General features: G+C 57.9%; 2 protein-coding genes across 64 annotated transcripts in view; one reads left to right on the top strand and one right to left on the bottom strand.

Annotated features, from left to right (window-relative positions):
• SBF1 (SET binding factor 1) overlaps window positions 1-5,328 on the top strand; it is a 28,187-nt gene extending 22,859 nt beyond the window's left edge. For all 13 annotated transcript variants that reach the window (XM_016939492.3, XM_016939490.3, XM_054675509.1 and 10 more), the window contains 5 exons: window positions 3,484-3,591; window positions 3,690-3,901; window positions 4,525-4,612; window positions 4,681-4,812; window positions 4,894-5,328. In XM_016939492.3, the coding sequence (XP_016794981.3) occupies window positions 3,484-3,591; window positions 3,690-3,901; window positions 4,525-4,612; window positions 4,681-4,812; window positions 4,894-4,992 (639 nt within the window). In that variant the 3' untranslated portion in view covers window positions 4,993-5,328. The remainder of the gene's footprint in view (window positions 1-3,483; window positions 3,592-3,689; window positions 3,902-4,524; window positions 4,613-4,680; window positions 4,813-4,893) is intronic.
• Window positions 5,329-7,748: 2,420 nt separating this feature from the next.
• PPP6R2 (protein phosphatase 6 regulatory subunit 2) overlaps window positions 7,749-12,025 on the bottom strand; it is a 113,734-nt gene continuing 109,457 nt past the window's right edge. For 31 of the 51 annotated variants that reach the window (XM_063807531.1, XM_063807527.1, XM_063807532.1 and 28 more), the window contains 3 exon segments: window positions 11,121-11,325; window positions 8,025-8,276; window positions 7,749-7,943 (listed from right to left, as the gene is read on the bottom strand). In XM_063807531.1, the coding sequence (XP_063663601.1) occupies window positions 7,895-7,943; window positions 8,025-8,276; window positions 11,121-11,325 (506 nt within the window). In that variant the 3' untranslated portion in view covers window positions 7,749-7,894. 51 annotated transcript variants of the gene reach the window in all.

Genomic DNA, 12,025 nt, shown 5'->3' with positions numbered 1-12,025 from the left:
AAATTCAGCAGTTAAACTGGTGTCACTTTAAAAGATCTCATTACTGGGCTGGGCGCAGCGGCTCACGCCTGTCATCACAGCACTTTGGGAGGCTGAGGCAGGTGGATCACCTGAGGTCAGGAGTTCGAGACCAGCCTGGCAAATATGGTGAAACCCCGTCTCTACTAAAATATAAAAATGAGCTGAGCATGGTGGCGGGTGCCTGTAATCCCAGCTACTCAGGAGGCTGAGGCAGGAGAATCGCTTCAACCCGGGAGGTGGAGGCTGCACTGAGCTGAGATCGCGCCACTGCACTGCAGCCTGGGCGACATGAGTGAGACTCTGCCTCAAAAAAAAAAAAAAAAAAGATATTACTTTGTTTTCTGGCCTGTATTGTTTCTGCTTAGAAGTTGGTGTTGATTCTTATCCTTATAAACTGTGTATAATGGCACCCTTTGATTCTCTGCCTTAAGATTTTGCGTTTAATTTTGGCTTCAGCAATTTGACAATTGTGGTTTTTGCTTTCGTCCTGCTTGGGGCTCTTTAAACTTCTGGGTCTGTGGGATGATCATTTTTGTCAAATTTAATACATATCAAGCCATTGCTTCTATAAATTACTTTTTCTGCATGATCTCTCCCTTTCCTTCTGGAACTTTATTGTTCCATACGTTGCTGAAGCTCTGCTTGTTTTTTCTCAGTCTTTATCTTTGCAGTTCATTTTGGGTGATTTCTGTTGGCTTGTCTTCAAGTTCACTACTCTTTTCTTTCTTGTTTTTAATATACTGAAGCCCATCAAATGAATTTTTTTTAAATTTCTTGAGACAGGGTCTCGCTCTGTTGCCCAGGCTGGAGTGCAGTGGCACAGTCATGGCTCACTGCCGCCCGAACCTCCCAGGCTCAAACAATCGTCCTGCTTCATTCAGCCTCTTGAGTTGCCGAGACTACTGGTGTGGGCCACGTGCCGGCTACTTTTTTTTTTTTTTTTTTTTTTTGTAGAGATGGGGTCTCCCTATGTCACCCAGGCAGGTCTCAAACTCCTGGGCTCAAGCAGTCCTCTCACCTTGGCCTCCTAAAGTGCTGGGATTACAGGCATGAGCCACCACACCCGGCCCCATCTAATGAATTTAACGCTTTTTATTGTAGAGATTCCCCATCTGATAAACCATTATGTCCATCTTTTCTTTTAAATCTTGAAACATACTTATAACTTAAAAAAATATATAAAGATGGGGTCTTGCCATGTTGCCCAAGCTGTTCTCACACTCCTTGGGTCAAGCGATTCTCCCTCCTCGGCCTCCCGAAGTGCTGGGCTTACAGGCGGGAGCCACTGTGCCCTGCCTGTTGTCTTTCTTTAAGCTTAGAGTCTTGGGTTTTATTCTGGCAGGTAGGTAATGAGCTTGTGCGTCTGCTTGGTCCGTTTGAAGCTTGTTTCTAAGCTTTGTTTGGGCAGCTCTCGGGCACCTCTAGAGAAGCTCCAGGGATAGAGCAGCCCAAGGCGTGTGGCCTCTCCAGGGCTTCAGTTGGAGTTTTGTGTCTTTGTGTCTTCGGTAAGGTCTTGCCACACTGGCTTTTTGGAAGTCCAGTATCTTTTAGCATTCCTCTAGAATTTGGGTTCAGCTCATAGTTTTGTTTTTGTTTTTTTTTTTTTGAGGCAGAGTCTCACTTTGTCTCCCAGGCTGGAGTGCAGTGGTGCACTCTCGGCTCACTGCAGCCTCCACTTCCCATGTTCAAGCAATTCTCCTGCCTCAGCCTCCCGAGTAGCTGGGATTACAGGTGCCCCGCCACCATGCCCAGCTAATTTTTGTATTTTTAGTAGAGACAGGGTTTTGCCATGTTTACCAGGCTGGTCTTGAACTCCTGACCTCCGGTTATCCACCCGCATTGGCCTCCCAAAGTGCTGGGATTACAGGTGTGAGCCACTGCTGCTGGCGTCAGGTCATAGCTTCTTAGTAGCTGTTCTCTGCCAGGCCTTGTGACATCTTGCTTTGCACATGGCAGCCTAATTTGGCCAACGACTGAAGGAGGGCTCTGTCTAGATTTCTAGAGCCCCTTTGCTGTGGTGCTCCCTCCCCTCTGTGGGCTGCCCTGCAGACCCAGCTGCACTAGCGCCCCTGGACGTCCCGTCTCTGCCTCCTCGGCTCAGCAAGCTCCCGTGTGTTGCTCTGGCCCTGCCTCCCTGCACTGTGGCTGGGCAGAAAACAGGTGACTGTGGGGCCCATCTTATGTGGTCCCATGTCTTAGGCTCTTGTCTCTCAAGCTGCACTGCTTGTCTGACATCTGGAAACAACGGCTTCCCCTTCTTGTCCAGTTTCATCATTTGCATATGGAGGGAGGGCTGTTCAGACTAATTATCTGTCATGGCTGGAAGTTGACAGTTGGCCTCGTGTTTCTCTTTTGAAGTCAGCCGTCAGTTTTATTGTTGCTCTTTCAAAGAGAGCATGTCTTTTTTTCTTCTGGCAGGTTTTGGGACTTTTCTCTTTGTTTTTCAGCAGTTTTTCTGTCCCATTTTGGGTGTGTGTGTGTGTGTGTGTTTTGAGACAGAATCTCACTTTGCCGCCCAGGCTGGAGGGCAGTGGCGTGATCTCGGCTCACTGCAACCTCCGCCCCCTGAGTTTAAGTGATTCTCCTGCCTCAGCCTCCCGAGTAGTTGGGATTACTGGTGCCTGCCACTGCGTCCGGCTAATTTTTGTATTTTTAGTAGAGTTGGGGTTTCACCATCTTGGCCAGGCTGGTCTTGAACTCCTGACCTCGTGATCCACCTGCCTCGGCCACCCAAAGTGCTGGGATTACAGGCGTGAGCCACCGCGCCTGGCCCTAAAATCACTCTCTTGAATTTACTGTATGTTCTAACTCCTGTTTCATTTCAGGGTCTATTTTAATGTTTTTCTCCATTTTTCTGCTGTTCTAATCTTTTATTGTAAGCTGGACACTGTGGACCCTGCAGTGTTGAAGATCAGTATTGTGTGGTCTTTTTTTTTTTTTGAGAAGCAGTTTTGCTCTTCTTGCCCACACTGGTGTGCAGTGGCGCGATCTCGGCTCACCGCAACCTCCGCCTCCCAGGTTCAAGCGATTCTCCTACAGGCGTGCGCCACCATGCTGGGCTAACTTTTTGTATTTTTAGTAGAGATGCGGTTTCTCCATGTTTGTCAGGCTGGTCTCAAACTCCTGACCTCAGGTGATCGGCCTCCCAAAGTGCTGGGATTACAGGCGTGAGCCACCGCGCCTGGCCGGGGTGTGTGTTTTTAACTTACCCTGTTGGGGTCTGTAGTGCTTCTTGATTATGTTGTTTGATGCCTCTGGTTAGTTTGGGAAATTTTTCAGCTGTTGTCTCCGAATATTCATTTTGCATATTCCTTCCCTCCCTCTTGCCACCTCCCCCTGTGGCCAGTCACACATGCGTTAGGCCTTTCCGTTGTGTCTCTTTCCTGTATTTCCCTTTTGTCTTTTCGTGCTCTAGTCTGGATATTTCCTTTTGAATAAACTTGTCATTAATTCTTCCCCCAGGAGCTGCAGAGGCTGGAGACAGAGTTGGGCCGACCCACTGAGCGCTGGAAGGACACCTGGGACCGGGTGAAGGCTGCACAGCGCCTCGAGGGCCGGCCCGACGGCCGTGTGAGTGAGGGCCAGTGTGAGCGTCCACGGTGGGCGTGTTGCTGGGAGAAAGTGGAGTCTGTCCAGCCCTGACCCAAGTCCCAACCTCCTGTTCCCAGGGCACCCCTAGCTCCCTCCTCGTGTCCACCGCACCCCACCACCGTCGCTCGCTGGGTGTGTACCTGCAGGAGGGGCCTGTGGGCTCCACCCTGAGCCTCAGCCTGGACAGCGACCAGAGTAGTGGCTCAACCACATCCGGCTCCCGCCAGGCTGCCCGCCGCAGCACCAGCACCCTGTACAGCCAGTTCCAGACATCAGAGAGTGAGAACAGGTATGAGGGCACCTCCCACTGCCACACGGACACCTCTGAGCTGGTGTTCTGGGGTCCCAGGCAGTCCTCTGGTGGGAGATTGCGGGTGCTTTTGAGGAGCTTGCCTAAGTATACACCACCACTGGGAGGGGTTTGGGGTGTCGAACTGGTGACCACAGCTGACCACAGCCTGCAGTGGCTGAGGGAGGAGTAGAGAGAGGGCAGTGGTGGGGCCCCCGTGAGTCTGGAGTCTGGCAGGATCCATCCTGGGCAGCTGCTGCCGTGGCTGCTTCTACAGATCTACCTGTCTGGCCATCCCTCTCCTCGTAAGGGCGCCTGCCCTGTGTAGGGGGCTGCTTTCCCAAGACCCTGAGGCTCTGGTGTGGGGATGCTCCCTGGAGTCTGGAGGGTGTGAGGCGCCCTTCACTGTCTCCTTTCTGGGCGGCGTCTTCCTGGGCCTGCAGGCCCCCATCAAAGGCTTCTTTGTGGCCCCCTGGCCAGTGCTCTGGGCTTAGGTCAGTTCTGGGGACAGGGTGCCTGGTCTTACCTCCTGGGCTGGGACAGCAAGGGGGGGACGACTGCTGGGGCCTGGGCTTGGCTGGGCCATGACGGTCAGCCTGGCCCTGGTTCTGCTGGAAATGCAGGTCCTACGAGGGCACTCTGTACAAGAAGGGGGCCTTCATGAAGCCTTGGAAGGCCCGCTGGTTCGTGCTGGACAAGACCAAGCACCAGGTGAGTGATCAGGTGGTGGGGGGTACTCACGGGGGAGGGGGCTCCGCTGACTCTGTGGCCTCCTCCAGCTGCGCTACTACGACCACCGTGTGGACACAGAGTGCAAGGGTGTCATCGACTTGGCGGAGGTGGAGGCTGTGGCACCTGGCACGCCCACTATGGGTGCCCCTAAGACTGTGGACGAGAAGGCCTTCTTTGACGTGAGCCTTGGCCGGGGCTTGGGAGAGGGGAGGGGCTCTGCTGTGTGGGGGCTGCGGAGTCAGTAACCCGCCCTTCCCCAGGTGAAGACAACGCGTCGCGTTTACAACTTCTGTGCCCAGGACGTGCCCTCGGCCCAGCAGTGGGTGGACCGGATCCAGAGCTGCCTGTCGGACGCCTGAGCCTCCCAGCCCTGCCCGGTTGCTCTGCTTCCAGTCATTACCGACCACTAGGGGTGGGCAGGGCCGCCCCGGCCATGTTTACAGCCCCGGCCCTCGACAGTATTGAGGCCCCGAGCCCCCAGCACTTGTGTGTACAGCCCCCGTCCCCGCCCCGCCCCGCCCGGCCGGCCCTAACTTATTTTGGCGTCACAGCTGAGCACCGTGCCGGGAGGTGGCCAAGGTACAGCCCGCAATGGGCCTGTAAATAGTCTGGCCCCGTCAGCGTGTGCTGGTCCAGCCAGCGGCTGCAGGCGAGTTTCTAGAACCAGAGTCTATATAAAGAGAGAACTAACGCCACGCTCCTGTGCCTGCCTTCCCCACTCCCTGGCTGCCTGCTCTCGGCCTACCCAGAGGGTCCCATCTGCCCCTATCCAGGCCCACCTGGTGGGAGGTTGGCATCTTTCTCGTGAGCCTCTCCTGGTGCCTGGGTCCACCCAGCTCAGCCTGCATGTCCCTGGGAGTGACTTTGCTCTGGGGACGGATCGAGCAGGAGGCTTCACTGGGGACTTGCTTGATTCCCTCCAGGCCTCGGGGCTGGTCTAGGGGCCGGCACGGCTGGAGAGGAAGCCCCCATCCCTACCCAGGGGATGCAGAAGCTGACCTCACAGAGGCTTGGGGATGAAAGGGTGGGTGGTCATTTGACCCCAGAAGGCTGTTGCAGGTCCAGAGGACACTTGAGGTGGACGGCAGTTTCTGGTTAGACCAGAGCTGAAGGGATGGAGGCCAGACCCGGGAGGCGGGGGGGACGGGACCGTGGGCTCCCAGGGGAATGCAGGTTGACCACATCTGGCTCCTGCCAGGCAATGAGCAGCATCTGGCAGAGTAAGGGGGCCGACGCCCATGGGGGATGGACCCTCAGTTCTTGGGAATTCTGCCCCAGAAGTCTCTCCTTTCTCTGGGGTCTCAGAGGGCCCCCGTCCTTCCCTTCTTGGTGTCACTGTGGCCCCTCACTGCTCTTTTCCTATTCAAACCTGAGTCCCACCAGGCCCAGGGCTTCGCCTGCTGAGCTGTTGTGTCCTTGCCTGTGACGAGGCCTGGCCAGGGGTGCAGGAGCAGAATGTGGGGAGGGTTATAGACGCTGCAAAGGCCAAGAGAACATCTGAGAGTGGCAGCTGGTGACCTGGCCAGAGGGGCTGGTGAGGGGCAGGGAACCTGGCTAGAGGCTGGGTCCCTCAGGTGGCCCTCTCAGGTGGGAGGCGAGCAGCAGGTGTGGGTGAGGGGAAGGTTCTGATGATAGCTGCAGAGGCAGGGCCCAGTGCTGGCAGGTGGGGGGCCAAGACCCTCCCCTGGTGGGACGTTGAAGCCAAGGATGGCCTCGGACCCTGTCAGGCCCAGCATGGTCCCACCACCTCCCCCACCCCACAGGTGGTGTTGGGACACCTGGGCGAGATGTGAGGGTGGGCTCACTTGAGCCACTGAAACCAGCCAGGTCTTCCCTCAGGCCGGACAGATGGCGCCTGACCAAAGTTCCTGGCACCTGGAAAACCCACAGGTCAGAGTAAGGGGAGAAAGGACCCTGCCCTCCCTGTTCCACGTTTGTGGGGGGAGAGGACAAATGCCAGGCACAGGGTAGGGGGTGAGAACAAGGCACTCAATGTGTAGCTGGGGCAGAGACTCGGCCTCTGGGGAGCTGAGCGGGTTCCCTCCACCCCCAACCGTGGTGGAAAGACAAGCTCGCTGGGGGGGGGGGGGGGGGTCTGGTCTCCACCTGCCCCTCCCACTCAGCCACTGAGGACAAGGTGGGGCCCAGGCTTCTGGGAGGGGGAGCTGGCACAAAAGGAAGTAAGTCCTGGGGTTGATGTGTTTGAGCGTCAGGTGAAGTGGTTCCCCCCATCCCCAAAACGGAAAAATCTCAGTATTATTTGCTAAGCTGTGGAGACCTGATGCTGTGATGTGGCCTGTTCCACCTCCACCCATTACACGGGGATGACGCTTGGGGGGGGGGGGGGCCACAAAAGAGGTGCTGGAGGAGACACTCCCACCCCTGGCCGGGCTGGGGCTTTGGGGCCGGAAGGTTCACAGTACGCGGTTTGTCCGAACGTCACGGCTTTTATTGGGAGTTGGGGGTTTGGGGTGCCCTGTCAGGTAATCAGAACATTAAAAATGGACTCAACGTAAAATAATCTTCTGGACCCTTCTAGGACGACATGGCCGTGACCAGTAGTGCTAGAAACCAGTCTTCGAGCCCCCAGTGCCACGCCATGTCCCCCCACCTGCATACCTGTGGTCTCCCCCTGCCAGGCACCCTGTGCTGGGCACAGGGACATCCCTGCCAGGCCTAGAGGGCCTTGTGTTTTTAAGGCAGTCAAATCTTGCAGCCTGGTTCAGTGCCAGCTCCAAGGGCTACTGGGTAGCTGCAAGGGTCAATTATGCATTCCTGTGAGTCAGGTTTTTCCAACCCAGGCCCTTGACTCTGCCCTGAGCTTGCAGCTGGATACAAAGTGCAAAAAAGCTTGGCTCCTTCTGTATTCTTTAAAAAAAAAAAAAAAAAAAAAACTGTAAAAACAGCCTCCATGTCCACGCCCTTCCTGGCCCATCAGGTCCTGGTGGCATCTCAGGGTCCTGCCCCCCCAACCCCCACCCCGGCTCCTGCAGGCCGACCTTATTGCTGTGCTCTGGGCTTGGGGGCGGCTGAGGTGCCCCTCTGTCCTCCAGCAGGGCACGAGTGACCTGAGAGGCCCACTCAGGCAGAAGAGACGCAAGCTGGGCCGTCCAACTGGTTTCAACTGCCAGCTTTACCAATGCAGCATTTATTTTAAAATTAAATTAAATTAAAAAAAAAAAAGAGATTGCATCACCAGGTAGTTTTCTCGATTAAGGAGGCAGCCTGACCAGGGCGGGCCGTGGCCGGGCGGCAGCAGCATCACACTGGGCCATTTAAGGCAGCTCCTTCCGGCGGGGCATCTGTCTTCCTGCAGGAATGGGGTGGGGTTGGAACCGTGCGGGCTGCGGGCCCTGTCCACACCCCCTACCCCCACACTCAACCTGCTCACCCGTCCTTTGTCACTGTCCCCAGGGTGGCCACCATGGCTGGGGCTGCTGTGACTGCCATGATGGGCCCTAGGGGGACCGCCACGGCCAGTGCAGAAGAGACTGCTGGGGTGGGTATGGCGGGGCCAGCCTTGCTCAGTGCTGTGGTGATGGCCACAGTAGCCTCGGGGGGCACAGCCACGGCTGGGGCAGCAGTCACCTCCTTTGGCGCGGGGCAGGCAGGGCTTAACAGCCGGCTGTCAGCACACCCGACCCTGTGTGGCAAACATGGACTCCGGTTACGGGCACCCCCACCCTCAGTGCCACCCTGCCTCATGCCCAAGGACCAGCTGGACAAAAAGGTCCAGGTGGCCTGGGAGCACCATCTTTGGCCCCTCTCACTCCTGCCCTTTGTGGGGTGGCCCAGGTTGTGCCCAGCTAGGCAGCTCTGCTGCCCCAAGTTCCAAGTACTGGGACAAGCTGCCTGTCCATTGATGACCTCAAACCTCCTCCAGGCAGCACTCAGATCCTGCTCATCATCAAGCGCCTCATTCTTCAAGGACCCCAGAGCCTCCTGTGCTGTGATCTCAACTTCAGCCTCACGCTGGACACAGTGTGGGGAAACCTCCCAAGGGACGGGAGGGTAGAGAGGACCCTGCCGGGCATCTAAGGGGCTTGCTCTGGAGGGGGTCGGGCACCCCAAGGCCCAGCCTGGCCACGAGCAGCAGACGGGCCCCCTGGCTTCCTGCAGGGCGACGACACTGTGTCTGACTCAGGGAGGGACACTCAGGTCAGGCGGGGGCGCGAGGAAGCTCATCTGCAGGCTGGGCCATGACGACGGTGCAGGCAGGGCTCTAAGTGGCAAGTTTTACGCAGACAGCCCCGTGGAAAAAAACAACTTACTTTGCACAATGATATTCCCTGCTTTTCAGAGCAGTTTTTTAGGGGGGGTTTAGGAGAAGTGGGTAAAGGTTTGTTTTGGTTTTGTTTTTGCCGACAGTCTCTCTCTCTCATGCGCAGGCCGGAGTGCAGTGGCGTGATCTCGGCTCACTGGTTCAAGCGATTCTCCTGCCTCAGCCTCCCAAGTAGCTGGGATTACAGGCAAGTGCCACCACGCCTGGCTAATTTTTGTATTTTTAGTAGAGACGGGTTTTCACCATGTTGGCCAGGCTGGTCTCGAACTCCCGACCTCAGGTGATCCACCCACCTCGGCCTCCCAAAGTGCTGGGATTACAGGCGTGAGCCACTGTGCCTGGCAGGGTAAAGATTGTTAAGAATTTCAGTGACTAGGCCGGGCGTGGTGGCTCATACCTGTAATCCCAGCACTTTGGGAGGCCGAGGCAGGTGGATCATGAGGTCAGGAGATCGAGACCATACTGGCTAACATGGTGAAACCCCGTCTCTACTAAAAATACAAAAAATTAGCCGGGCCTGGTGGTGGCGGACGCCTGTAGTCCCAGCTACTTGGGAGACTGAGGCAGGAGAATGGCGTGAACCCGGGAGGCGGAGGTTGCAGGGAGCCAAGATTGCGCCACTGCATTCCAGCCTGGGCGACAGAGCAAGACTCCGTCTCAAACAAACAAACAAACAAAAATTTCAGTGACTAAACTTTAAGAAGGAATGAAGCCCACATAGGAACTCTGTATGACTTTCAACCCAAGGGGCTCTGGCCTGGGCTTCCCAGTGACTGCCAGCATCGGGAAACGGCCTTGGCCCCGTTTCCCGTGCTGTGCCCCCGACTTGCTGCAGATGTCCTGAAGACAGGGTGGCCAAACAAGGGGAGGAGCTGTGAGCACAGACGGGGCCTGCCGGTCAACAGGGTGGGGAGAGCCAGCCTCGTGCTGAGCTTGCAGCTTGGCTGGGGGCGATGCCCGGAGCCCCAGTACCACACAGACTCTCCAGGACTGCTGGGGGTCAGTGAGCAGGACCCTCTGAAGTGTCAGACCTGCCCCACCTGTGGGGGAAGGGTAGTACAGGTGGGACGCATGCAGGCTGAGCTGCATTGGGCGGTGAGGCTGGGGGACACCCTCACCCCGCTCCAGGCAGGCCCTTCACAACCATGGAGCCAGGAGTGACTGGGATGCACCACCAGATGTGAAAGGCACCTTGTCCCCTCCTAGGGGAATCCAGCCCGAGGACTTCCCCACTGTTGCCTGGACCTACTGGGAGCTCAGGCCTCAGGGTGTTTGCACAGCTGTGCCGTTGCTGGGTGCGCCCTCCTCCCCATGTCAAGCCCAGTCCTGCCCTCCCCCTCAGGCTTACCTGGCCCTGGCATCTACCCCACCTGTCCTGCCCTCCTGCTAACCCACCCCCTGACCCCAGAGGCCAGAGAGGTATCTGTTTACTGAAGGATCCCAGGGACCTTCCTGTGGCCCTGGGGATGGATGGGGTTCAGCTTGCTGGAGGGGCCGGCCAGCCTCCAACCTCCTCACAGGGAGAGCCTCCCTCTCCACTCTCTCCCCAGGGATGGCTCTTGGGGGCTCAAGGGAGCCTGGGCCTCTGCCAGCCTGCAAGCTGCCTCCAACTCTCAGTCAGGATTTGGATGCCCCTAGTGCAGTCCTGAGGCCGCCGCCCCCCATCCTACTGTCCTGCTTCTGAGGCGTCTCGGAATCATAGGCCTCCCGTGGAAGGGGAGCAGCAGGCGAGGTCTGCGTGAGCCCCACAGATGCCCGCTCGCCTGCCGGACTTAAAAGTCTGTGCCCTTCCCCAACCACCAGGGTACCCAGATCCCAGGTGGCTCAGCCAGGCCCAGAGCCCCAAGAGCTGGGCTGTTCTCTCCAACTGGGATCTGGGGTAGGGGCTGCTCCCCCAAGTCCCTGGGGGACTGTCTGGGACATCCAGGCCCTGTCTTCTTGTCTTAACCACTCACAACAGAGAACACAGATGTTCTGTCCACGAAAGAAGGCCCCGCACTCCTCCCATCCGGCCTCCACGTAAACGCGTGGGCACCACCGCCGCCTGAGCCAGCCTCTGAAGGGTCACGGGGCCGTGGGGGAGGCAGTGTGGAGGAGACCCTGGCCTGGCCTCACCTCCTCTCAGGGGAGCTGAGACCTGGGGACAGAGCCTGGAAGCCACGCCCTATGCACCCGGCAGGCCCGCCCCCGCCACGCCCCACACACCTGCCGACAGCCTCCTCTGTCCTGGCCACTGTGGGCAGCGGGGGGGCCTCCCGGCCGGGACCCCTGCTCACCGCATCCATGGCACTCGCTGCCTTCTGGTCGCCATCCTCGCTGTGGGAGCCCCCAGAGGAGCTACTGTCAGAGGCCAGCAGGGGGGCCTTCCTGGTGACACACACGTTCCAGGCACATGGAGAAGCCGGGCTGACTGCAAAGTAGGAGGCCTGTGCTGTCCAGTGAGGCAGGAGGGGTCACAGGGTGCGGCCACTCCAGCCATAGGGTCCCCATACATGTGGCCCTCTCACATGCAGCCTGTTGCCTGCACACGTGTGCCTGTGTGGGAGCCGCAGGATGAGGCAGACAGGCTCACGCACCTGCCATGGGGTCTCCACACAAACAACCCTGTTGCCTCCCCCATGATACAGGGACACATGCCCTGGTCTCACAGGAGGACGCAGAGGCTCAGGGAGGGGCCCACTCCGCCTCGTGTGGTCCTGCCGCAGCTCCTTTAAGCCCAAAGGACCCCAAAACCGGGGACACCAGTGTTGGGAGCCAGCTGTCACTCACCTGGAGCTCTCAGCCTTATCTGGGGAAGCTTCTGAGCCTGACTAGGGGGCTGGGGGCCAGGGGCTCTGATCAGGCCACAGAACGGCTTCCTGCCAACAACCCACCCACACACATCTCAATGCTGGGGTCCCGGTGCTGCTGTCCGGAACCCAGGGTGCAGACCTGAGCTGTGCCACCTACTCAGACCAGGCTCAGAGCCAGCCCAATGGCCTTGCTGCCTCCCCTCTGGGGGCCTCCCCATCTGCACGTGGCTGCTCCAGTCCCATTGCTGTATCAAACCCCAATGTCACCAGAGACGTAGCAGCCTGCGGGGCCCCGGCCACCTCCTCCCACTGCCCCCA

The sequence above is a fragment of the Pan troglodytes genome, chromosome 23, assembly GCF_028858775.2.
Source record: "Pan troglodytes isolate AG18354 chromosome 23, NHGRI_mPanTro3-v2.0_pri, whole genome shotgun sequence".
Classification (NCBI taxonomy): Eukaryota; Metazoa; Chordata; class Mammalia; order Primates; family Hominidae; genus Pan; species Pan troglodytes.
This window is presented reverse-complemented; position numbering and strand designations above follow the sequence as displayed.